This window comes from Oenanthe melanoleuca, unplaced genomic scaffold (assembly GCF_029582105.1).
Source record: "Oenanthe melanoleuca isolate GR-GAL-2019-014 unplaced genomic scaffold, OMel1.0 S080, whole genome shotgun sequence".
In the NCBI taxonomy this organism is placed as follows: domain Eukaryota; kingdom Metazoa; phylum Chordata; class Aves; order Passeriformes; family Muscicapidae; genus Oenanthe; species Oenanthe melanoleuca.
This window is the reverse complement of record NW_026612729.1, coordinates 2076-29419: the sequence shown is the minus strand read 5'-3', so window position 1 is coordinate 29419 and position 27344 is coordinate 2076. Positions and strand designations below refer to the sequence as shown.

General features: G+C 47.6%; 1 protein-coding gene across 1 annotated transcript; it reads left to right on the top strand.

Annotated features, from left to right (window-relative positions):
* The first annotated feature begins 473 nt into the window (after positions 1 to 473).
* LOC130266542 (L-gulonolactone oxidase-like) lies at positions 474 to 26697 on the top strand. The gene is made up of 12 exons (XM_056515794.1): positions 474 to 1357; positions 3764 to 3865; positions 5962 to 6087; positions 6357 to 6451; positions 7802 to 7892; positions 9149 to 9334; positions 14735 to 14842; positions 15584 to 15660; positions 17267 to 17416; positions 20074 to 20238; positions 22231 to 22321; positions 26367 to 26697. The coding sequence occupies exons 1-12, from the start codon at positions 1355 to 1357 to the stop codon at positions 26493 to 26495; spliced, it is 1323 nt and encodes a 440-aa protein (XP_056371769.1). The 5' UTR covers positions 474 to 1354; the 3' UTR covers positions 26496 to 26697.
* Positions 26698 to 27344: the final 647 nt, after the last annotated feature.

Below are 27344 nucleotides of genomic sequence, written 5' to 3'. Positions count from 1 at the left end.
TTTTTCCCCGGTTTTCCCAGGAAATTCCCACCCTGAACCCCCAAAATCTCTGGAATCTTTTCCCTTTTTCCAACTTTTTCCCCAGTTTCCCCAGGAATTCCCAGCCTGAACTCCCAAAATCCCTGGAAACTTTCCCCTGTTTTCCCCTTTTCCCAATTTTCCAAGGATTTCTCTTCCTGAGACCCCCCTTGTGCTTCCCAAATCCCCAAATCTTTGGAATCTTTTCCCTCTTTTCCCGATTTTCCCCTTTTCGCGGGAATTTCTTACCTGAATCCCCAAAATCATTGGAAATTTTTTCCCTGTTTTCTTCCTTTTCCTGGTTTTCCCAAAAATTCAGTTCCTGGACCCTCCCTGTGCTTCCCAAATCCCAAAATCCCTGGAATCTTTTCCCTATTTTCCCCTTTTCCCTGGAATTTCTTGCCTGAATCCCCAAAATCTCTGGAATTTTTCCACTTTTTTCTCCTTTTCCCAGTTTTCCCTGCCTGAATCCTCATAATCTTTGGAATATTTTCCCGATTTTTTCCACTTTTCCCAGGAATTCCTTACCCGAGACCACACCTTGTGCTTCCCAAATCCCAAAATCTCTGGAATTTCTTCCATTTTTTCCAACTTTTTCCCACTTTTCCCAGGAATTCCCAGCCTGAACTCCCAAAATCCCTGGAAACTTTTCCTTATTTTCCCCTTTTCCCGGTTTTCCAAGGAATTCTCTCTCTGACACCCCCCTTGTCCTTCCCAAATCCCCAAATCTTTGGAATCTTTTCCCTCTTTTCCCTCCTTTCCTGATTTTCCCCTTTTCCCAGGAATTTCTTGCCTGAATCCCCAAAATCTCTGGATTTTTTCCCCCTATTTTCCCATTTGTCTCAGTTTTCCCAGGAATTCTCTGCCTGATCCCCCAGAATCTCTGGAATATTTTCCCTCTTTTCCCGATTTTCTCCCTTTTCCCAGCACTCCAAGGTGAGCAACCCCAAATCCTTGGAATTTTTGGGGATTTGAACCCCCAGAAGCCGGGAATTCCCTGCTGAACCCCCAAAAAAATCTGGAATATTTTCCCGATTTTCCCACTTTTCCCAGGTATTCCTTACCCGAGACCACCCCCTGTGCTTCCCAAATCCCAAAATCTCGGGAATTTTATCCTTCTTTCCCCCTTTCCCCCTTTTCCAATCCCAAATCCTTGGAATTCCCGGCTCCCGCTTTTCCAGCCGCCCCCTCCTCCCTCTGGAATTGCGCAATTCCCACGGGAAAGGCTCTTCCCACCTTTCCTCCCATTCTCCGGGAATTCCTCAGCCGGGAGCGAGCTCGGATCCATCGGGATCATCCCCAAATTCCTGCCGGGAATTCCCACAGCGTCTCCAGGATGGTGAGGAAAATCCAGCCGGGATTTTTCCCGGCTTTTTTTTTTTTTTTTTTTTTTAATAGAATTAGGAAATTTGGGAATCCAAATCCCCCCTGGAAAAACCAGCGAAATTCCCGGGATAAATCAGCCTCGGAGGGATTTTTTTTTTTTTCCTCAATCCAATGTTTTTAAATTCCCAAATTTTTGGTGGTTTTGGGAAGTTTTTTTCCCGTTTTTCTGGCTCAAGTCCCGGATTTTTCTTGGATTCGGGAAGCGGCCGCCCCTCCCCCAAAGCTCCCGGCTGTTTTCTGGGATCTTTGGAATTTCTTCCCGAAATCCCAGGGCGGGGGCACCTCCCTGGGAGGGGGGAGGGGCCATCCCTGGGATTTGGGATAACCGGGAATGGGGTGGGGTTCAGGGAACGTAATTTGGGAATTACGGAATTTTGGGATTTGGGAAGGGAATTTTGGAAGGGAAGGATTCCCAAGGGAAGGGAATTTGGGAAGGGAATTTGGGAACATGGGAAGGGAATTGGGGAATTAGGGAAGGGAGTATGGGAAGAGAAATGAATTTGGGAATGTAATTGGGGAAGGGGAGTTGGGAATTTGGAAATTTGGGAAGGGAATTTGGGAGATTGGGATTTTGGGAAGGGAAAGGAATTTGGATTTTGGGAATCTGGAAAGGGAATCAAGGAAGTAAAAGAATTACAGGAGGAAATTTGGGAAGGTAAGGATTCCCAAGGGAAGAGAATTTGGGAATCAGGGAAGGGAATTAGGGAATTTGGGAAAGGAAATTGGGAAGGGAAAGGAACCTGGGAAAGGAATTTTGGGAAAGGAATTTGGGAAGGGAGTTTGGGAATTGGGGAATGGAATTTGGGAAGGGAAAAGAATTTGGGAAGGGAAGGATTCCCAAGGAAAGGGAAATTTGGGAAGGGAAAAGAATTTGGAAATTTGTGAATCTGAGAAGAGAATTAGGGAAGGGAATTATTCCAAGGGAAGGGAATTGGGGAGGTGAATTTGGGAATTTGGGAAGAGAAGGGAATTTGTGCACGGAATTTGGGAAGGGAAATTCGGGAATCTGGGAATTTGGGACGGGAATTAGGGAATTTGGAAAGGGAATTTGGGAAGGGAAAGGAACCTGGGAATTTTGGACAAGGAAGTTGGGAAGGGAGTTTGGGAAGGAAAAGGAATTTGGGAATTTGGGAAGGGAAGAATTCCACAGGGAAGGGAATTTGGGGAGGGAATTCGGGAAGGGAAAGGAATTTTGGAATCAGGGAAAGGAATCTGGGAAGGGAATTTTGGAATTCGGGAAGGGAAGGATTCCCAAGGGAAGGGATTTGGGGATTTTGGGATTTTGGGAAGGATTTGAGAATCATCCCTTGGAGCCAAGGTGAGAATGGAGAAGGAAAGGGAACGGGATCCAGCACCCACAGGATGATCCCGATCCCAGTCCTGGTGGGATTGAGCCTCCTCTGGATTCCCATGGGATGATCCCAATCCCATTGGGATCAGCTCCATCCCCTCTAGATTCCCATGGGATAATCCCAATCCCTCTGGGACTGGATCCAGCCCCTCTGGATTCCCTTGGGAATTATCCCAATCCCAATGAGACCGACTCCAGCCCCTCTGGATCACCCTGATCCCCATGGAATGGGATCCAGATTCCCTTGGGATGATCCCAATCCCTGTGGAACAGGATCCAGCCCCTCTGGATTCCTATGGGATGATCCCAATCCCATTGGGATCAGCTCCAGCCCCTCTGGATTCCCATGGGAATGATCCAAATCCCTTTGGGATCATCTCCATCCCCTCAGGATTCCATGGGATGATCCCAATCCCTGTGGGACAGGATCCAGCCCCTCTGGATTCCCATGGGAATGATCCCAATCCCTGTGGGATCGACTCCATCCCCCTCCAGATCCCGTGGGATTATCCCAATCCCTTTGGGATCAGCTCCATCCCCTCTGGATTCCCATGGGATGATCCCAATCCCATTGGGATCGACTCCATCCCCCTCCAGATCCCGTGGAATTATCCAAATCCCTTTGGGATTGGATCCAGCCCCTCTGGATTCCCATGGGATGATCCCGATCCCTGTGGGATCAGCTGCAGACAAGATTCCACAGAATTATCCCAATCCATTTGGGATCAGCTCCATCCCATCAGGATTCCCACAGGATTATCCCAATCCCATTGGGATCAGCTTCATCCTTTCAGGATTCCCATGGGATGATCCAAATCCCTTTGGGATCGACTCCAGACCAGATTCCAGGGAATTATCTCAATCCCATTGGGATCAGCTCCATCCCATAAGGATTCCCATGGAATTATCCCAATCCCATTGGGATCTGCTCCATCCCCTAAGGATTCCCATGGAATCATCCCAATCCATTTGGGATCAGCTCCATCCCCTCCGGACCTCTCGTTCCAGGTGCAGGGACAAGCAGGAGTGAAATTCCGGAACTGGGCCGGCACCTACGGATCCTCCCCGGAGCTTTTCTTCCGGCCCCGCTCCGTGGAGGAAATCCGGGAGGTACCCAGGGAATTCCGGGAGGGAAAACTTCGGGAATGATCCAGGATTTCCCACAGGAAAAACAGGAATTCATCCCTTTGCTCCGGGAAATCTGGGATGGCCCCGATCCCGGCGGGATCCAGCTCCTGCTGGAATTCCCGGGGTGATCCCAAGGGAAAATCCTGACCCGGGGAGGATTTCATGGAGTTATCCAAGGAAATGGATTTTGGGAATTCTCGGGATGGGTTTGGAGGGAGATTCCCAGTGGTTTTCCACAGATCCTGGATTTTGGGAATTTTTAGGGGGAATATTCCCGGTGTTTTAGGATCGGTTTTCAGGGATAATCCTGGTGAGTTTGGATGGAGTTTTTTGGACATTCCTGGTGGTTTTGGATGGGTTTTTAGGAATATTCCTGGTGTGTTTTCCCGGGATATTCCCAGTGTTTCTGGATGTGTTTTTAGGGATATTCCCTAAAAATCCTGGATGGGTTTTTTTGGGATAATCCCACTGGTTTTGGATTGGGTTTTCAGGATATTCCTGGTGTTTCAGGATGGGTTTTCAGGGATATTCCCGGTATTTTTGGATGGGTTTTTCCAGATGCTCCCAGTGGCTTGGGGTGGTTTTTTAGGGATATTCCCGGCATTTTTGGATGGGTTTTCCTGGGATTTTCCTGATGTTTTCCCGCAGATCCTGGATGGGTTTTTTGGGGTATTCTCAGTGTTTCTGGATGGGTTTTTAGGGATATTCCCAGTGTTTTTCCATAGATCCTGGATGGGTTTTTCAGGATATTCTCAGTGGTTTAGGATTTTTTTTTGGGATAGTCCCGGTGATTTTAGGACAGGTTTTTCAAAATATTCCTGGTGATTTTGGATGGGTTTTTCCAGATGCTCCCAGTGGTTTTGGGTGGTTTTTAGGGATGTTCCCGTTTTGTTTTCCCGGGATATTCTGAGTGTTTTCCCATAGATCCTGGATGGGTTTTTCGGGATATTCTCAGTGTTTCAGCATTGGCTTTTCAGGGATATTCCCAGTGATTTTGGATCAGGCTTTTTGGATATTTCCAGTGTTTTCCCGTAGTTCCTGGATGGGTTTTTCAGAATATTCCTGGTGTTTTTCCATAGATTCTGGAATTTGGGATGGGTTTTTTGGGATATTCCTGTGGTTTTAGGGTCAGTTTTTTGGAATATTCCTGGTGTTTTAAGATTGGTTTTCAGGGATAAACCTGGTGGTTTTGGATGATTTTTTAGGAATATTCCTGGTGTGTTTTCCTGGGATATTCCCAGTGTTTCTGGATGTGTTTTTAGGGATATTCCCTAAAAATCCTGGATGGGTTTTTTTGGGATAATCCCACTGGTTTTGGATTGGGTTTTCAGGATATTCCTGGTGTTTCAGGATGGGTTTTCAGGGATATTCCCGGTATTTTTGGATGGGTTTTTCCAGATGCTCCCAGTGGCTTGGGGTGGTTTTTTAGGGATATTCCCGGTATTTTTGGATGGGTTTTCCTGGGATTTTCCTGATGTTTTCCCGCAGATCCTGGATGGGTTTTTTGGGATGTTCTCAGTGTTTCTGAATGGGTTTTTAGGGATATTCCCAGTGTTTTTCCATAGATCCTGGATGGGTTTTTCAGGATATTCTCAGTGGTTTAGGATTTTTTTTTTTGGGATAATCCCGGTGATTTTAGGACAGGTTTTTCAGAATATTCCCAGTGATTTTGGATGGGTTTTTCCAGATGCTCCCAGTGTTTTTGGGTGGGGTTTTCGGGATGTTCCCGGTGTTTTAGGATTGATTCTCAGGGATAATCCTGGTGGTTTTCGATGGGGTTTCTCCAGAGATTCCCAGTGGTTTTGGTTGAGTTTTTCCAGATATTTCTGTTGTGTTTTCCCGGGAGATTCCCAGTGTTTTCCCATAGATCCTGGATGGATTTTTCAGGATATTCTCAGTGGTTTAGGATTGTTTTTTTGGGATAATCCCGGTGATTTTAGGACAGGTTTTTCAGAATATTCCCGGTGTTTCTTGGACGGGTTTTTCCAGATGCTCCCAGTGTTTTTGGGTGGTTTTTAGGGTTGCTCCCGGTGTTTTTGGCTGGGTTTTCCCGGGGCATTCCCGGTGTTTTCCCGCAGATCCTGGAGCTGGCCCGGCAGCGGGGGAAGCGGGTGAAGGTGGTGGGGGGGGGTCACTCCCCCTCGGACATCGCCTGCTCCGAGGGATTCATGATCCACATGGGAAAAATCAACCGGATCCTGCAGGTGAGAGCCGGAATATTCCCGGAAAAAATCCTGGCAACGGCACAATCCCGGAAAATAACCGGGAATTGAGGAAACGCACCTTCCCTGGGAAAATCCTCATGGGAAAAGGCGGGAATTTTCTCCCTAGGAGCTGGGAGGAATTCCGGGAAGGATTCCAGGGTTTGGGAATGGGCCCGGATTGAGGGTTGGGATGAGGTTTGGGATGGGAATTGTCCCTGGATTTGGGAAGAGTTTTCCGTCGGGAATGGCGCCGGATCCCGGTTTTTCAGGTGGACAAGGAGAAGCTGCAGGTGAAGGTGGAAGCGGGAATTCTGCTCTCGGAGCTGAACCTGGAGCTGGAGAAACACGGGATGGCCCTGGCCAAGTGAGCGGGACCGGGAATGATGGGAATAATGGGAATAATGGGCATAGTGGGAATGGGAATGGGAATCATGGGAACGGGAATGGGATTGGAAATGGGAATGGAAATGGGAATGGGAGTAGGGATGGGAAGAATGGGAAGGATGGGAATAGGAACTGGGAATGGGAATGGGAAGAATGGGAATAATGGGAATAGTGGGAATAATGGGAATGGGAATGGGAATAATGGTAATAATGGGAATGGGAGTAGGAGTGGGAAGAATGGGAAATACGGGAATGGGAACTGGGAATGGGAAGAGTGGGAAGAATGAGAAAAATGGGAATAATGGGAATAACGGGAATAATGGGAATAACGGGAATAACGGGAATAATGGGAATAATGGGAATGGGGATGGGAACAGGGAATGGGAATAATGGGGGGAACTGGGAATAATGGGAATAGCGGGAATAATGGGAATGGGGATGGGGATGGGGATGGGAATAATGGGGGGAATGGGAAGGATGGGAAATATGAGAATGGGAATTGGAATTGGGAAGAATGGGAAAAATGGGAATAACAGGAATAATGGGAATAACAGGAATAACAGGAATAATGGGAATAATGGGAATGGGAACGGGAATGGGAACAGGAATGGGAATGGAAATGGGGAATTTCCATTGGATTTTGGGAATATTCCCTCATGGAAAAGTTTTCCAGCCATTCCAGGAGAGATTGAAATTCCCATGGATCTGGGGAATGGTTGGATTCTGGCATCTCCAAGAGCTCTTCCAAACCAAACAGTTCCAGGATTCCTGAATTCCATGGAATTCACCCAGGGATTCCATTTATTCCAATTTTCCAACCCAAACAATTCCAGAATTCCATAGAATCTGTCTAAGGATTCCAGTTTTTCCAAAACACTTTTCCAACCCAATCAGTTCCAGGATTCTAATTCCCTGGAATCCACCCAGGAATTCCATTTGTCCCAATTTTGCAGCCCAAACAATTCCAAGATTCCAAGGAATCCATCCAGGTTTCCAATTTTTCCAAAGCTTTTTTCCCACCCAAACAATTCCAGAATTCCATGGATGGGATCCACTCAGGAATTCCATTTATTCCGAAGCTTTTTCCCAACCCAGTGTCAGGAATCCATGGGATCCACCCAGGGCTTCCATTCCCATTTTCCACCCCTGGAATTCCTTGGGATGGATTTTTCCATGGAGCCCTGCTCCACCGGGATTTCTCCGGATCTATCCCAAATCCTTTGGAATCCACCCAACAAAAGGGCTGGAAAAGAGGGATGGGATCCGTTGGAATTCTCATCCCGACCTTTTCCCCTGGGAATTCTCATCCCGAGGTTTTTCCTGTTCCCAGTTTAGGAGCCGTGTCCGAGGTGACGGCGGCCGGAGTCATCGGCACCGGGACCCACAACACCGGGATCAGCCACGGAATTCTGCCCACCCAGGTGGGATCCTGGGAATTCCGGGAATTCCGGAAATTCCAGACACGCCTCCGAGTCTGGGGAATCCGCCAATCCCGCTCCAAGATCCGCGTGGGGATTCCACGAAGGGAATCCGGGATGTGGCAGCTCCATCCCCAAAAATATTCCAGGAGCTCGGGGAAATCCGGGATCATGGAATTCCACGGAATGGGATTTCAGGGATTTTCCCACCCAAATTGTTCTGAGATTCCATTAATTTCACCGTTCCAGATCCCTCCAGGGATTCCCATCCCAACTAAAAATTTTCTCTGTTCCTGTGGGAAAATCCTAAAAATTCCAACAATTCCTGTTCTCGACTTTCCCCCTTTTTTTTCTATGCATCCAATGGAAAATTTCCCTGGAATTCCAGCTGGGCCATGCAGACCTCAGGAATTCAGGGAAGGGATGGAATTCTTGGAATGTTCAGAGCAGGGACAGGAGTTGGATGATCCCGGTGAATCCGGCTCCAAATATTCCAAAATCCATGAGATGGCAGCTGGGGTCCCAACCGCTCATGCTGGAATTTTGGGAAGGAATTCCCAGCTGGGAGGAGATGAATTCCCAGGGAATCCCTGGATCCCTGGCAGTGTCCAAGGAAATCCTGGAGCAGCCTGGGATTGGAATTGGAATGGGATTGAATCCCATCCATGGAATTCTGGGATTCTGGGATCCAGGAAAATCAGGATCCATCCCGAGGGGTTTTTATGGAATTTGGGGATGGGAAAGGGAAGGGTGACCCTTCCTGGAGTCCCGAATTCCCAGGGAATTCCCAAAATTCCTTCCTGGAGAGGAGTCAGGATGGGGATGGATCCAACCCCAGGCTGGGAGAGTTGGGAATGGAGGGAATTCCCTGGGAAAGGCGGAAATGGGATTTGGAAAGGAATTCCTGGGGTATCCTGGTGATCCCAAAAAAAGCCCAAATCCCTTCCAAAAAAAAAAAAAAAAAAAAGCTCCAAATCCCAAAAAAACCCCAAATTCTCGCAAAAAAAAAAAAAAAAAAAAAAAAAAAAAAAAAAAAAAAATTAAAAAAAAAAAGTCACGGATATGCCAAAAAAAAAAAAAAAAAAGTCCCCAAAAAACCCACTCAAAATCCCAAAAATTTCAGAAGGAATTCCCAACTGGGCTGGAATTCTCAGAGAATCCCAGGATCCCTGGGAGTGTCCAAGGAAAAGTTGGGTCATGGAATCTCACTCAGGAATTCCAGATTCCCAAAATCCACGGAGTTCCCTCCCTTTTTCCAGGTCGTGGCCGTTTCCCTGCTCCTGGCCTCGGGAGAAATCCTGGAATGTTCGGAATCCGTCAATCCCGAGGTTTTCCAGGCGGCCCGGCTCCATTTGGGGTGTTTGGGAATCGTCGTGTCCGTCACGTTCCAGTGCGTCCCGGAATTCCGGCTGCGCGAGGTCGCCTTTCCTTCCACCCTCTCCCAGGTACGGAAAATTCCCAAATTTTGGGAATTCCGGGATGATCCAAAGAGCTCAATAACAGGGAGAAAATTCCCAAATTTTGGGAATTTTTTTCCCCTGAATTTTGAGAATTCTGCGATGATCCAAAGGGCTCAAAAAACAGGGAAGAAAATTTGGAATTTTGAGAATTCCAGGATGATCCAAAGGGTTGCCCAAAAAATTTTCCCGACATTCTTTAAATTCTTTCCCAATTTTCCTGCATTTTTCGATCCCTTCCCTGCATCCTTTCCCAGTTTCCCTCCAACCTTTGGGATTTCCTCTCCCTCCTCTCCCACTTTCCCAAAATCCATTCCCACATTCCCTGGATCCTTTTCCCCTCTTTCCTTCATCATTTTCCTGCTTTTCCTGCATTTTCCAGCCCCTTTCCCTCCATCCTTTCCCACATTTTTCCATCCTTTCCCACCTTTCCTTTATCTTCCAAACCTTTCCCTGGATCCTTTCCCACATCCCCTGGATCTTTTCTCTCTTTCCTGCATTTTCCAAGCCCTTCTCTGCATTCTTTCCCACATTCCCTAAATCCTTTCCCACATTCCCTGCATCTTTTCCCCTCTCTCCTGCATTTTCCAACTGTTTCCCTCCATCCTTTCCCACATTCCCCAAACCCTTTCTCAAAATTCCTTCCATCCTTTCCCACATTCCCTGAATCCTTCCCTGCATTTTCCAAACCTTTCCCTGCATCTTTCCCAAAATTTTCTGAATCCTTTCCCACATTCCCTGCATCCTTTTCCCTCTTCCCTGCATTTTCCAACATTTTCCCTCCCTCCTTTCCCACATTCCTTGAATCCTTCCCTGCATTTTCCAAACCTCTCCCTGCATCCTTTTACAAAATTCCCTGAATCCTTCCCAAAATTCCCTGAGTCCTTTCCCACATTCCCTAAATCCTTTCCTGCATTCCCTGAATCCTTCCCTGCATTTTCCAAACCTTTCCCTGCATCTTTCCCAAAATTCCCTGAATCCTTTCCCACATTCCCTAAATCCACTTCCCTCTTCCCTGCATTTTCCAAACTTTTTTCTGCATCCTTTCCCAAAATTCCTTCCCTCCTTTCCCACATTCCCTGAATCCTTCCCTGCATTTTCCAAACCTCTCCCTGCATCCTTTTACAAAATTCCCTGAATCCTTCCCAAAATTCCCTGAGTCCTTTCCCATATTCCCTAAATCCTTTCCCCTCTTCCCTGCATTTTCCAACATTTTCCCTCCATCCTTTCCCAAAATTCCCTCCCTCCTTTCCCACATTCCCTAAATCCTTTTCCCTCTTTTCTGCATTTTCCAACCCCTTCCGTGCATCCTTTCCCAAAATTCCCTGAGTCTTTTCCCACATTCCCTAAATCCTCTTCCCTCTTTCCTGCATTTTCCAACATTTTCCCTCCCTCCTTCCCCACATTCCCTAAATCCTTCCCTGCATTCTCCAAACCTTTCCCTGCATCCTTTCCCAAAATTCCCTTCCTCCTTTCCCACATTCCCTAAATCCTTTTCCACATTCCCTAAATCCTTTCCTGCATTTTCCAAACTTTTTTCTGCATCCTTTCCCAAAGTTCCCTCCCTCCTTTCCCACATTCCCTAAATCCTTTCTCACATTCCCTAAATCCTTTTCTCTTTCCTGCATTTTCCAACCCTTTCCTTCCCTCTTTTCCCACATTCCCTAAATCCTTTCCCACATTCCCTAAATCCTTCCCTGCATTTTCCAAACCTTCCCCTGCATCTTTCCCAAAATTCCCCGAATCCTTTCCCGCATTCCCTGCATCCTCTTCCCTCTTTCCTGCATTTTCCAACATTTTCCCTCCCTCCTTCCCCACATTCCCTGAATCCTCTCCCACATTCCCTAAATCCTCTCCCACATTCCCCCAACCCCCAATATTCCCTCCCCACCTCCCATCCCACTTTTTTTTCCCCTGGAAAATCTCCATCCCTGGACCTTCACCGAGCCCATCTCCGCTCCCATCCCCCTCATCCCATCATTCCCGATCCCTCGGGAACGCGGCACTTCCAGAAATATCCGCGTTATCAGCTCCCGGTCCTCGCCCTCCCCGATCCCGGCTTTTCATCGGAGCGGAAGGGAATAATGGGCCTGGGATATCTGCAGCCTCAGATATCTGGGAATGAGGGACGCCGAGCCCTTGGATCTGGGATTATGTAACGACCTCGTTAACGCTCGGAAAAAAAAAAAAAAAAACTCCGGAGAAAGGTCGGGAGAGGACACGGAGAATCCTGGAATGGTTCAGGATGGGATCCCTGGGGATGGAATCTCATCCCATTCCAACTGCTCCCAGGGATTCTCTGGGAATTCCAGCCCAGCCAGGAATTCCTTCCCAATTCCCAATTTCCCAGTGGGAGCCATTCCCTGGCTCCTGCCCCTCCAGCCCTTTCCCAAATCCCAGCTCTCCTTTCCCTCTGCAAAAGGCTCCGAGGATTCCCTGGATCCTTCCCTGATCCAGCTGCACATTCCCAGCTCTCCCAGCCTGGCGTTGGATCCATCTGGGAAGAAATTTCGGGATCCAGGGGATTCCCATGATCCCAGGGTGATCCAAATCCATCCTTGGACACTCCCAGGGATTCTCTGGAAATTCCAGCTCAGCCAGGAATTCTTTCCCAAATTCATTCCAAATTTTTTGATATTTTGATGGATTTTTTTGTGATTTTTTGGTTATTTTTGGTGATTTTTTGGGAGGAATTTTTTGGGATTTGGCATTTTCTCCAGGATTTGGGATTAGGAGTTTTGGGTTTTTTTGTATTGGAGCTTTTTTTTTTTCTGGGATTTTGTGTTTTTTAAGCAGGGATTTGGGGTTTTTTTGGGATCACCTGGATGCCCCAGGAATTCCTTCCCAAATCCCATTTCTCCCTCTCCCAGGGAATTCCCTCCATTCCCAGCTCTCACAGCCTGGGATCGGATCCATCCCCATCCTGACTCCTCTCTGGGAGGGGATTTTGGGAATTCCCTGGGAATTCAGGACTCCAGGAAGGGTCTCCCTTCCCTTTTCCATCCCCAAATTCCATAAAAATCCCTCGAGATGGATCCTGAGTGTCCTGGGTCCCAGAATCCTGGAATGATTTGGGATGAGATCCACAGACCTTCAATCCCATCCCATTCCAATTCCAATCCCAGGCTGCTCCAGGATTTCCTTGGACACTGCCAGGGATCCACGGATTCTCTGGGAATTCCAACCCAGCTCCTCCCAGCCAGGAATTCCTTCCCAAAATTCCAGGATGAGTGGTTGGGACCCCAGCTGCCATCTCATGGATTTTGGAATATCCAGAGCCGGATCCACCGGGATCATCCAACTCCTGTCCCTGCTCTGAACATTCCAAGAATTCCATCCCTTCCCTGAATTCCTGACGTCTGCATGGCCCAGCTGGAATTCCAGGGAAATTTTTCCATTGGATGCATAGAAAAAAAAGGGGGAAAGCCGAGAACAGGAATTGCTGGAATTTTTGGGATTTTCCCATGGGAACAGAGGAAATTTCTTGGTTGGGATGGGAATTCCCTGTGGGAATTCCTGGAGGGATCCTGAATGGGGAAATTCATGGAATCCCGGAATGATTTGGGTGGGAAAATACTTCAATCCCATTCCATGGAATTCCATGATCCTGAGTGTCCTGGATCCCAGAATCCCGGAATATTTTCGGGATGGGATCCATGGATTTTCAGCCCCATCCCATCCCAACCCCAGGGACACCTCGGATCATCCCGGGATCGGGGTTGGAATGGGATGGGATTGAAGATCCATGAATCCCATCCCCAGCCATTCCAGGATTCCAGGATTCCGTCAGAATCCAAATTCCAGCAGCAAAATCCATCCCAAGGACTCCCGGAGCCGCTCCCGCCCTTCCCGCTCAGCCGGAATTATCCCTCAAAGGCTCCGGCTCCATTTTCCCGCTGATTGAAATCCCGGGAATCAAAGGCTGCTCCTGGCAAAGGTCAATTCCCTGATCCCGCCTCGCGGCCGGAGATAAGCCGGGAATGCTGTGTCCTTTTCCAGTCCTTCTCCGGAATAAATCCATGGAAAATGTGGGGATGAGGCTTTTTTCGGGAATTTCTGGCTGTCCTTGGATTCCTGGATTGTACAAGAGGGGATTTGGAGCACCCCGGGATCGGGATTGGATTTAAAGTCCATGGATCCCATCCCAAACCATTCCGGGATTCTGGGATCCAGGACACTCAGGATCCATCTCGAGGGATTTTTATGGAATTCAGGGATGGAAAAGGGAAGGGAGACCCTTCCTGGAGTCCTGAATTCCCAGGGAATTCCCAAAATTCCCTCCCAGAGAGGAGTCGGGATGGGGATGGATCCAATGCCAGACTGGGAGAGCTGGGAATGGAGGGAATTCCCTGGGGAAAGAGGAAATGGGATTTGGGAAGGAATTCCTGGATTATCTCAGGGTATCCTGGTGATCCAAAAAAGAACCTGCAAATCTCCCCCCAAAAACCACAAAATCCCAGAAAAAAAAGCTCCAAATCCCAAAAATCTCCAAATCCCATCTCAAAAATCCCCATCAAAAAATATAAAATAAAAAAAAAATTAAAATAAAAAATTCTCCAAAAAAACACCAAAAATCCAAAAAAAACACGTTAAATTTGGGACGGATTTGGGAAGGAATTCCTGGCTGGGCTGGAATTCCCAGAGAATCCCTGGGAGCATCCAAGGAAAAACTGGATCACCCTGGGATGGTGGGTAGGGTTTGGAATGGGATTGAAGGTCCATGGCTCCCATCCAAACCATTCCAGGATTCTGGGATCCAGGACACTCAGGATCCATCCCGAGGGATTTTTATGGAATTCAGGGATGGAAAAGGGAAGGGAGACCCTTCCTGGAGTCCCAAATTCCCAGTGAAGCCCCTGGATCCTGAAATTCCTTCCTGGAGAGGAGTCCATGGTGGTATCCTTGGAATATTTCCTGGGAATTATTCCTGGAAATATTTACTGGGAAAATTTCCTAGGAATATTCCATGAGTATAATTTCCCGGGAATATTTTCTGGGAGTAATTACTGGGAATATTTCTCAGGAAAAATTTCCAGGGAATATTTCCTGGGAATATGTCCTGGGAATAAGTTCCTGGGAATCCTTCATGGGAAGATTTCCTGGGAATAATTACCTGGGAATATTTCCTGGGAATATTTTCCTAGGAATCATTTCCTGGGAAAAAATTCCTGGAAATATTTGTTCACAATAATTTCCTGGGAATATGCTCTGGGAGTAATTCCTGGGAATATTGACTGGGAAGATTTCCTAGGAATATTCCATGGGAATATTTTCCTGGGAATAATTTCCTGGGAATCTTTCCTTGGGATAATTCCTGGGATTATTTCCTGGAGAATAATTTTCCAGAAATAATTCCCGTTGGATCCCAAATTTTTCCCATTTTTCCAGGTCCTGGATGAGCTGGAGGAGCACCTGAGGAAATCCCAATATTTCCGCTTCCTGTGGTTCCCGCACTCCGAGAACGTCCGGATCATCTACCAGGATCCCACTTCCAAGGCAGGAATTCCAGGATTTTCCAAGCTCTTGGAATTTTTCCAGCAATTCCAGGGATGGATTTTGGATGGGAAGCAGAATTTTGGGAATGGGCTCCAACTTCTCTTCACACTCTGGGAATTCTGGGATTGTCGAAGCTCTTGGCATTTTCCCAGAAATTCCTGGGATGGTATTTGGGAATTTGGGCAGAATTTTGGGAATGGGCTCTGCCACTCTGAGAATTCCAGGATTTTCCAAGCTCTTGGATTTTCCTGGCAATTCCAGGGATGGAATTTGGATGCAAAGCAGAATTTTGGGAATGGGCTCCAACTGCACTCCACGCTCTGGGAATTCTGGGATTTTTCATCTTCTTGGAATTTTCCTGGAAATTCCAGGGATGGAATTTGAGTGGGAAGCAGAATTTTTGGGAATGGGCTCTGCCTATTCTCTGTGCTCTGGGAATTCTGGGATTTTCCAACCTCTTGGAATTTTCCCAGCAATTCCAGGGATGGAATTTAGGCAGGAAACAGAATTTTGGGAATTGGCTCTGCCACTCTGAGAATTCCAGGATTTTTCAAATTCTTGGCATTTTCCCAGAAATTCCAGGGATGGATTTTGGGTGGGAAGCAGAATTTTGGGAATGTGGGGATTCCCTTCTCCACCCCCCACCCTGCTCCCAGTGGATCCCAGTTTTCCATTCCCACTTTCCCGCCCTCCCAATCCCGCTCATCCCTAAAATCCGTGGTTTCCCTGCTGGATTTGCAGCCTCCCTGCTCCTCCTCCAGCTGGTTTTGGGATTACGCCGTTGGATATTATCTCCTGGAATTCCTCCTCTGGATCAGGTAGGAAAAGGGATTGGGATGGATTTTCCAGGTCTGGCCTCATCCCGGTTTTCTCCCCCTGTTGGGATTTGTTGGGATTTTTCCAGGGAATGCAGAGCTGTCACCTGGAGCGTTCCCATTCCCGGGAAAAGGAGGAATTTGGGAATTTTTCCAGGGAATGGTTTGGGATTCATGGCTGGGCTGTGCTGCCCTCTGGCGTCCACAGAAATCACGGAATTCCACAGGAATCCTGGAATTGTTCAGGCTGGAAAAACGCTCCAATCCAATTCTCCCAGCCCCTGATCCATGTCTGGAATCCCAAGGATTTGAAATCCTGGGAATTCCACACCTGTCCTGGGCAGCATTTGGGAATTTGGGAGCAAAGGAGATTTTCTGGGATGGGTTTGGATGTGGGAATATCCCGAGCAACAGGGTGGGAACAAATCCAGTCCAAAGGAAGAGGGATTTTGGGAAAAAAGGGAATTTGGGACCACTTGGAATTCTGCCAAGGGATCCAAGCAGCCACTGGTGTATTCCCAAAAATCCCTCCGGATTCCGGGATGCTCTGAGGAACCTCTGGAGTTTCCAGGGAAATTCCCAGCATCCCATTCCCAGCTCCTGGTGGGAGAAAGGATTTGAGGGGAGCAAGATCCAAAATCCCTCGGGACTGGGACGGGAGATCCCGGGAGAGCTGCAGGAATCCTGGGATCCGGAATTCTTGGGGAATTGCAGCTTTTCCTCTGGAGAGGGAATTCCCAATCTCAGCATTTCCAGGGAAAAAGACTGGAGGGCCAGGAGCCAGGGAATGGAATTCCCACTGGGAAAGGGGAGATTTCCAAGAGATTTGTTGGGATTTTGGGAAGGAATTCCCAGCTGGGCTGGAATTCCCAGAGAATCCCTGGATCCCTGACACTGTCCAAGGAAAGGTTGGAAAAACTTGGGATGCTGGGATTGGAATGGGATGGGATTGAAGGTCCGTGGATCTCATCCCAAACCATTCCTGGATTCTGGGATCCAGGACAATCAGGATCCATCCCAAGGGATTTTTATGGAATTTGGGGATGGAAAAGGGAAGGGAGATCCTTCCTGGAGTCCCGAATTCCCAGGGAAGCTCCTGGATCCAAAAATTCCTTCCTGGGCAGGAGCTGAGGTTTGGGATGGATCCAATCCCAGGCTGGGAGAGCTGGGAATGGAGGGAATTCCCTGGAAAAGAGCGAAATGGGATTTGGGAAGGAATTCCTGGGTTATCCCAGGGTATCCTGGTGATCCTACAAAAACCCCAAATCCCCTCCCAAAAATCCTCAAATCTTGGAGAAAACATCAAATCCCAAAAAATTCCACAAAAACCACGCAAAAATCTTTCAAAATCTCTAAAATCCTGTCAAATTTGGGAGGAATTTCAGGAGGAATTCCTGGCTGGGCTGGAATTCCCAGAGAATCCCTGGGTGCATCCAAGGAAAGTTTGGATCACCCCGGGACAGCGGGGTTGGAACGGGATGGGATGGAATTTCACCTCCATGAATCCCACCCGAACCATCCCAGCATTCCATGATCCTTTCCCGGCCATCCCTTGGCAGATCCCTAGGAAACAATTCCAGGCCCAATTCCCATTTTTTTTTTCCGGCAGCTCCTTCATTCCCGGCCTGGTGGTTTGGATCAACCGCGTCTTCTTCCGGCTCCTCTTCAATTCCCGCCTGGAAAACGTCGCCCAGAGCCACCGGATCTTCTCCTACGAGTGTCGCTTCCGGCAGCACGTCCAGGACTGGGCCATTCCCATGTAATTCCCAAATCCCGGCCCATCCCCATGGAAATTCCCAAATCCTAGTCCAGCATTGGGCCATTCCCATGTAATTCCCAAATCCCGACCCATCCCCATGGAAATTCCCAAATCCCAGTCCAGCATTCCGGACCCATCCCCATGGAAATTCCCAAATCCCAGTCCAGCATTCCGGACCCATCCCCATGGAAATTCCCAAATCCCAGTCCAGCATCGGGCCATTCCCATGTAATTCCCAGATCCCAACCCATTCCCATGGAAATTCCCAAATCCCAGTCCGGCCTTGGGCCATTCCCATGTAATTCCCAAATCCCGACCCATCCCCATGGAAATTCCCAAATCCCAGTTCAGCACTGGGCCATTCCCATGTAATTCCCAGATCCCAGCCCATTCCCATGGAAATTCCCAAATCCCAGTCCAGCATTGGGCCATTCCCATGTAATTCCCAAATCCGAGTCCAATACCACAGAAATTCCTGGATTCCAGTCCAGGATTGGGCCATTCCCCAGGAAATTCCCAAATCCCAGTCCAGCATTGGGTCATTCCCATGTAATTCCCAGATCCCAGCCCATTCCCATGGAAATTCCCAAATCCCAGTCCAGCACTGGGCCATTCCCGTGTAATTCCCAAATCCGAGTCAAAAACCATGTAAATTCCCAGATCTCAGATTCCAGTCCAGGACTGGGCCATTCTCATGGAATTCCCAGATCCCAGTCCATTCCCATGGAAATTCCCGAATCCCAGTTCACGACTGGGCCATTCCCATGTAATTCCCAAATCCCGACCCATCCCCATGGAAATTCCCAAATCCCAGTCCAGCATTGGGTCATTCCCATGTAATTCCCAAATCCCGACCCATCCCCATGGAAATTCCCAAATCCCAGTCCAGCATTGGGCCATTCCCATGTAATTCCCAAATTCCGGCCCATCCCCATGGAAATTCCCAAATCCCAGTGCAGCATTCCGGACCCATTCCCATGGAAATTCCTGGATTCCAGTCCAGCATTGGGCCATTCCCATGTAATTCCCAAATTCCGGCCCATCCCCATGGAAATTCCCAAATCCCAGTGCAGCATTCCGGACCCATTCCCATGGAAATTCCTGGATTCCAGTCCAGCATCGGGCCATTCCCATGTAATTCCCAGATCCCGGCCCATTCCCATGGAAATTCCCAAATCCCAGTCCAGCCTTGGGCCATTCCCATGTAATTCCCAAATCCGAGTCAAATACCACGGAAATTCCTGGATTCCAGTCCAGGATTGGGCCATTCCCATGTAGTTCTTGGATCCATCATCCCTGTCCAGGACTGAGCCGTTCCCATGGAATTCCCAAATCCCAGTCTAGGATTGGGACATTCCCATGGAAATTCCCATATTCTGTTCCATTTACAAGGAAATTCCCAGATTCCAGTCCAGGACTGGGCCATTCCCATGTAGTTCCCAAATCCCAGTCCATTCCCATGGAAATTCCCAGATCCCAGGCAAGGATTGGGTCATTCCCATGTAACTCCCGAATCCCGGTCCATTCCCCTGGAATTTCCATATCCCAGTCCAGGACTGGGCCATTCCCACGGATTTCCCAAATCCCGGGCCATTCCCAAGGAATTTTCTGGATTCCTGTCCATTCCCAAGGAAATTCCCAGATCCCGGTGCAGAGTCGGGCCATTCCCAAGTAAATTCCCAAATTCCAGTCCAGGATAGGGCCATTCCCATGGAATTCCCAGATCCCAGTCCATTCCCAATGAAATTCCAAGATCCCGGTGCAGGTTGGGCCATTTCCGAGGAAATTTCCAGATCCCAGTCCATTCCCATGGAAATTTCCAAATCCCAGTCCATTCCCATGGAAATTCCCAGATCCCAGCCCCTTCCTGGAATCTTCCTGCCTGGGATTCCCTGGATGAGCAGCAAATCCATGGGAAGTGGATCTGCCATTCCCACTGGGAATCTGAGGATGGGGGATCCCTCCAGATCCAAATCCCGGGATCCCAAATCCATCCCTTTCCCAGCCCTTTCCTGGGATCTCCTCAATCCCAGAATTCCTGGATGAGAAGCAAATCCATGGAAAGAGGATTTGCCATTCCCACAGGGAATATTTGCATGGGATCCCTCCAGATCCTGATCCCAGGATCCCAACTCTATGGAAAGAGGGATCTGCCAGAGGGAGACCATTCCCACCTGGAATCATGGATCCTTCCAGATCCCAACCCCAGGATCCCAAATCCATGGGAAGAGGATTTGCCATTCCCACCTGGAATATTTGCATGAGATCCCTCCAGATCCCAATCCAGGGATCCCAAATGCATTTTTTTTTCCCAGCCTGTTCCTGGGATCTCCTCAATCCCAGAATTCCTGGATGAGGAGCATATCCATGGAAAAAAGGATCTGGATTTGGGGACGCCATTCCCACTGGGAATCTGAGTATGGGGATCCCTCCAGATCCCAACTCCAGGATCCCAAATCCATGGGAAAAGAGATCTGGATTTGGGACGCCATTCCCAGCTGGAATCACGGATTCCTCCAGATCCCAATCCCAGGATCCCAAACCCATCCCATGGAAAGGACGTGCTGGGACGTTCCAGAACATTCCTTGGGAATCCTGTGGGATGAGTCTCCCCTGCCCTCCTTTTTTCCGTTCACTGGGAATTTTCCCGGGAACAGTGAGAAAACCAAGGAGGCGCTGCTGGAGCTGAAGGCGGCGCTGGAGCGGAATCCCAGGATCGTGGCGCACTTCCCGGTGGAAATCCGCTTTTCCCGGCGGGATGAGATCCTGCTGAGCCCCTGCTTCCGGCGGGACAGCTGCTACATCAACATCATCATGTACAGGTTCGGAGCCCGCCCCATCCCGAGCTTTTCCCGACGGGAATATCCCACCTGGAACACCCGAGCCCATCCCGCTGCCCATCCCGGACTTTTTGGGATGTTGTCCCATTGGAAGGGCTGGAAGATGCGGGAGGGATTTTTGGGATAATGTGGAATTTTCGCAGGGGAACGCGGGGTTGGGAATTTTGTGGGGTGGAATTCCATGGCCAAAACTTGTCCCGGCCTTTTCTGGGATCTTCTGAATCCCAGGAAAAAGGATACCAGGATTCCATGGGAAAAGGGATCTGGATTTGGGGACACCATTCCCACCTGGAATATTCACGTGGGATCCCTCCAGATCCCAATCCAGGGATCCCAAATCCATGGGAAGGAGGATCTGGATTTGGGGACACCGTTCCCACCTGGAATGTTTGTATGGGATCCTTCCAGATCCCAGTCCCAGGATTCCAAATCCATTCCTTTTCCCAGCATATTCTTGGGATCTCCTCAATCCCAGAATTCCTGGATGAGGCACAAATCAATGGAAAAAAGGATCTGGATTAGGGACACCATTCCCACTGGGAATCTGGGCATGGGGATCCCTCCAGATCCTGATCACAAGATCCCAAATCCATGGAAAGAGGGATCTGCCAGAGGGAGACCATTCCCACCTGGAATCATGGATCCTTCCAGATCCCAACCCCAGGATCCCAAATCCATGGGAAGAGGATTTGCCATTCCCACCTGGAATATTTGCATGGGATCCCTCCAGATCCCATTCCAGGGATCCCAAATCCATTATTTTTCCCCATCATATTCCTGGGATCTCCTCAATCCCAGAATTCCTGGATGAGGTGCAAATCCATGGAAAAATGGATCTGGACTGGGGACACAATTCCCACTGGGAATCTGGGCCTGGGATCCCTCCAGATCCTGATCACAGGATCCCAAATCCATGAGAAAAGGGATCTGGATTTGGGGATGCCATTCCCACCAGGGATATTTGTATGGGATTCTTCCAGGATCCCAATCCTGGGATCCCAAATCCATCCCTTTCCTGAGCTCTCCTCCAGCCCGGAATTCCCTGGATGAGGAGTAAATCCATGGAAAACTGGGGACACCATTCTCACCAGGAATATTTGCACAGGATCCCTCCACTTCCGAATCCCAAATCCATGAGAAAAGGGATTTGGGAACATTCCTACCCAGACAATTTGCATGGGATCCCTCCAGATCCCAATCCTGGAATCCCAAAACCATGGAAAAAGGGATCTGGATTTGGGGACACCATTCCCACCTGGAATGTTTGTATGGGATCCCTCCAGATCCCAGTCCCAGGATTCCAAATCCATTCCTTTTCCCAGCCTATTCCTGGGATCTCATCAATCCCAGAATTCCTGCATGAGGCACAAATCAATGGAAAAAAGGATCTGGATTTGGGGACGCCATTCCTACTGGGAATCTGGGCCTGGGATCCCTCCAGATCCTGATCCCAGATCCACGATAAAAGGGATTTGGGAACAACATTCCTACCGGGAGTATTTGCATGGGATCCCTCCAGATCCCAATCCTGGAATCCCAAAACCATGGAAAAAGGGATCTGGACTGTGGACACCATTCCCACCTGGAATGTTTGTATGGGATCCCTCCAGATCCCAGTCCCAGGATCCCAAATCCATTCCTTTTCCCAGCCTATTCCTGGGATCTCCTCAATCCCAGAATTCCTGGATGAGGCACAAATCAATGGAAAAAAGGATCTGGATTTGGGGACACCATTCCAAGTGGGAATCTGGGCCTGGGATCCCTCCAGATCCCAATCCCAGGATCCCAAATCCGTGGAAAAAGGGATCTGGATTTGGGGGCACCATTCCCACCTGGAACATTCACGTGGGATCCCTCCAGATCCCAATCCGGGGATCCCAAATCCATCCCGAATTCCCGGGGGCGGCTCCCTGGGATCCCCTTTTTCCCGGCGGGATTCCCGGGATGCGGCTGATTCCCGATCCCGCATTCCAGGCCCTACGGGAAGGACGTTCCCCGGCTCCGGTACTGGATCGCCTACGAGGAGATCATGAGGAAACACGGCGGGAGACCCCACTGGGCCAAGGTACCGGGAAAACGGGAATTCCCTCCGGGAAAACCGGAATTCCCTCCGGGAAAACAGGAATTTCCCTCGGGAAAATGGGAAATTTTCCCTGGAAACCGGGAATTTCTCCTGGCAAACCAGGAATTTTTTTCCCTTGAGAAACTTGGAATTTCTCCTGAAAAACCAGGAAATTTTCCTCTGGAAACCAGGAATTTCTCCTGGAAAACCGGGAATTTCTCCTGAAAAACTAGGAAATTTTTTCTGGAAAACTGAGAATTTTTCTGGGAAAATAGTGAAATTTCCCTTGAGAAACTTGGAATTCCTCCTGGAAAACCAGGAAATTTTCCTCTGGATACCAGAAATTTCTCCTGGAAAACCAGAAATTTCTCCTGGAAAACCAGGAATTTCTCTTGGAAAACTGGAAATTCCTCCTGGAAAGCCAGGAATTTTTTTCTGGAAAACTGAGAATTTTTCTGGGAAAATAGTGGATTTCCCTTGAGAAACTTGGAATTCCTCCTGAAAAACCAGGAATTTTCCTCTGGATACCAGAAATTTCTCCTGGAAAACCAGAAATTTCTCCTGGAAAACGAGGAATTTTCCTCTGGATACCAGAAATTTCTCCTGGAAAACCAGAAATTTCTCCTGGAAAACCGGGAATTTCTCTTGGAAAACTGGAAATTTCTCCTGGAAAACCAGAAATTTCTCCTGGAAAACCGGGAATTTCTCTTGGAAAACTGGAAATTTCTCCTGGAAAGCCAGGAATTTTTTTCCGGAAAGCTGAGAATTTTTCTGGGAAAATAGTGGCATTTCCCTTGAGAAACTTGGAATTTATCCTGAAAAACCAGGAAATTTTCCTCTGGAAACCAGAAATTTCTCCTGGAAAACTGGGAATTCCTCCTGGAAAACGAGGAATTTTCCTCTGGATACCAGAAATTTCTACTGGAAAACCAGAAATTTCTCCTGGAAAACTGGGAATTTTTCCTCGAAAACCAGGAAATTTTTTCCAGAAAATGGAGAATTTTTCCTGGAAAATAGTGAAATTTTCCTTGAGAAACTTGGAATTCCTCCTGGAAAACCAGGAATTTTCCTCTGGAAACCAGGAATTTCTCCTGGAAAACCGGGAATTTCTCCTGAAAAACCATGAAATTTTTTCCGGAAAACTGAGAATTTTTCCTGGAAAATAGTGAAATTTTCCTTGAGAAACTTGGAATTCCTCCTGGAAAACCAGGAAATTTTCCTCTGGAAACCAGAAATTTCTCCTGGAAAACCAGAAATTTCTCCTGGAAAACCGGGAATTTCTCTTGGAAAACTGGAAATTTCTCCTGGAAAACTGAGAATTTTTCCAGGAAAATTGTGGATTTCCCTTGAGAAACTTGGAATTCCTCCTGGAAAACCATGAATTTACCTCTGGAAACCAGAAATTTCTCCTGGAAAACTGGGAATTCCTCCTGGAAAACCAGGGATTTTCCTCAGGAAACCAGAAATTTCTCCTGAAAAACCGGGAATTTCTCTTGGAAAACTGGGAATTTCTCCACGAAAACCAGGAATTTTCCTCTGAAAACTGTGAATTTATCCTGGAAAACCAGGAATTTCTCTTGGAAAACAGGGAATTTCTCCAGGAAAACTGGGAATTTTCCTCAGAAAGAGGAATTTCTACCATAAAACTGGAGAATTTCTCCTGGGAAACTGAGAATTTCCACCAGAAAACCGGGAATTTCCCCTGGAAAATCAGGAATTTCTCCTGGGAAAGGGTTTGCAGACATGCTGGGATCAGGGAATGTCGCCATCCCACATCCGGCGCCAAAATCTGGAAAAAATTCCCTCCTGAACATTCCCAGACCTGGGAAAAATGGGATTTTAATGGGAAATTGATCCCAATCCTGGAAAATGGGAGGGATTTTCCAGAGGGAAACTGAAGCACGGGAAAGGCAAGGAGATTTCTTAAAAAAATAAAATAAAATAAAATAAAATAAAATAAAATAAAATAAAATAAAATAAAATAAAATAAAATAAAATAAAATAAAATTCCCTCCTGAACATTTCCAGATTTTGGGAAAAATTGATTTTTTTAATTGGAAAATGATTCCAATCTCAAAAAATGGGAGGGATTTTTGTAGAGGGAAACTGAGGAACGGGATTTTCCCAAGGCTGGGAATATTCCAGAGGGAATTTTTCCCTTTTTTTTGGAGGAGGGAAAAGAGGCAGATCCAGGAATTCCCTCTATTTTACTGTGCCTCAGTTTCCCTCTGGAAAAATCCCTCCCAATTACCAGGATTGGAGTCACCATCCCCTTAAAAATCTTATTTTCCGAAATCTGGGAATGTCCGGGGGGAATTTTTTTCCCAAATTCTGGAGTTTTTGAGCCAGGTGGATCCAGAGATCCCCTTCTATTTCCCGTGCCTCACTTTCCCTGTGGAAAAACGGGAATTTTACAGGGAATTATGGGAAATTTATCCCATTCCCAGGAAATGGGAGGGATTTTCCAGGGGGAAACTGAGGCACCGGAAGGGGCAGGGGATCCATTAAAAAAAAAAGGAAAAATTTCCTCATGGGAATTCCTAGTTCTGGAAAAATCCCTTGCCTCAGTTTCCCTCTGGAAAAATCCCTCCAGTTTTCCAGGATTGGGAACATTTTCCCATTAAAAAGAAGGAAAATTTCCCAAATCTGGGAATGTTCAATAAGGAATTTTCCCTCAATTTTGGAGGGTAAAAGAGGCGGATCCAGGAATTCCCTCAATTTTCCCGTGCCTCAGTTTCCCTCTGGAAAAATCCCTCCCATTTTCCCATTAAAATTCCCATTTTTAATCAATCTGGGAATGTCCAGGAGGGAATTTTTTCCAGAATTTTGGAGTTTTTGAGCCAGGACAGAGGCGGATCTGGGGATCTCCTTCCCTTTCCCGTGCCTCAGTTTCCCTGGGAAAAATGGGAATTTTACAGGGAATTCTGGGAAAATGATCCCAACTTGATCCCAGAAAATGGGAGGGATTTTTCCAGAGGGAAACTGAGTCACAGGAAAAGGGAAGGGAATTCCTGGATCCTCTTCTTTTTCTGACCCAAAATTTAGGGAAAAATTCCCTCCTGAGAATTCCCAGATCTGAGAGAATCCCGTGCCTCAGTTTCCCTCTGGAAAAACCCCGTCCAATTTTCTGGGATGGGGAACATTTTTCTAACAAAAAGAGGGGAAATTTCCAAAATCTGGGAATGTCCAGGATGGAATTTTTCTCAATTTTTTGTGCAGAAAAGGGATCCAGGAATTCCCTCCATTTCCCCGTGCCTCAGTTTCCCTTTGGAAAAATCCCTCCCATTTTCCCATTAAAATTCCCATTTTTAATCAATCTGGGAATGTCCAGGAGGGAATTTTTTCCCAAATTTTGGATTTTTTGAGCCAGGACAGAGGCGGATCCAGGGATCCCATTCCCTTTCCCCTGCCTCAGTTTCCCTTTGGAAAAATGGGAATTTTACAGGGAATTATGGGAAATTTATGCCAGTTCTGGGAAACGGGATGGATTTTTCCAGAGGGAAACTGAGGCACGGGAAAAAATGGAAGGGCATGGCCGGATCTTTCTCTTTTTCCCTCCAAAATTTGGGAAAAATTTCCTCCTGAATATTCCCAGATTTAGGGAAAAACGGGATTTATTTCATGGAAAATTATCCCAATCCTGGAAAACGTCAGGGATTTTTCCCAAGGGAAACCGAGGCATAGGAGTATTCGCAGATCTGGGAATGTTCAGGAGGGAATATTTTCCCAAATTTTGGAGCAGAAAAGAGGCGGATCCAGGAATTCTCTCCCTTTTCCCGTGCCTCAGTTTCCCTTTGGAAAAACCCCTCCCGTTTTCTGGAATCAGGATCATTTTCCCATTAAAAATCCCATTTTTTCCAGAAATCTGGGAATGCCCAGGAGGGGAATTCCCTTCATTTTCCCGTGCCTCATCCAATCCCAGAAAACGGGATTTTCCAGAAGGAAACTGTGGCACAAGGGGGGAAAAAAATTTGGGAAAATTCCTTCTGGGGCATTCCCAGATTTGGGAAAAAAGGGGATTTTGACATGGAGAACGATCCCCATCCAGGCTCACAGCTGCACCCGGAAGGATTTGGAGAAGATGTTCCCGGCATTCCCGAAATTCTGCGCCATCCGGGAGAAGCTGGATCCCACCGGGATCTTCCTCAACGCCTACCTGGAAAAAGTCTTTTACTGAAAACTGGGAAAAATCCTTGGAAAAATCCCGGAATTCCGAGTTGCTGCATCCTCACGTCCTGCCAGGGACAGGGATTTGCTCCGATCCAGCTCCGAAATTTTTTCCTGGAAAGCTGCGGAATCTCGTCCCTGGAATTCCCGGAATTCTGTGGAATTCTGGTGATTTTTTTTTTCCCCCCTCAATAAAATTCCTGCAGCAGAAGTTTTCCTATGGAAGTGCCGGCTCTGGGAATTTGGGGAAAGGGTTGGGAATTCCTGGATATTCAGGATTGGGAATGGAGATTTTGGGAATGATTCCATCCATTCCCGGAATTCCAGCATTCCTGGGAATGGGCGCAGAGGGAGATCGTGGCCAGGAGATGGAAATCATGGAATATTCATCCCAAAATTCCCACCCTGTCCCTGGGAGAGTTTTCCAAACATTCCTGGAGCTCCGGAAACTTTGGGAATGTCGCCATTCCCTGGGAAGCTCTTCCAGATCCCGGCAAGAATCTTTTCCCAAAAAATTCCAAATTGATCCTCCCCTGGCACAGCTCCAGGAATTCCATGGGCTTGGATCACCCCAAATCCTGGGATTTCAGCATTATCCCAACTTCTGTATCCTGGATTTTGGACTATCCAAATTCATGGAATTTTTTCCCACAATTGATTCGTTATTCCTGGTTTATTTTTTTGGTGGGATGTTTTTCCCGTCTCCTTGAAATTCCAAATATAATTTTTCCCGGATCCGATGTTTCTGTCCTTTCCCAGCAGCTCAGAAAAAAGAATCCCAGAAATCCCAGAAACCAGAAATCCCTAATTTTTTTCCTTTGGAGAGAAACAGGAATTCTGTGGATTCGTGCTGGAATTG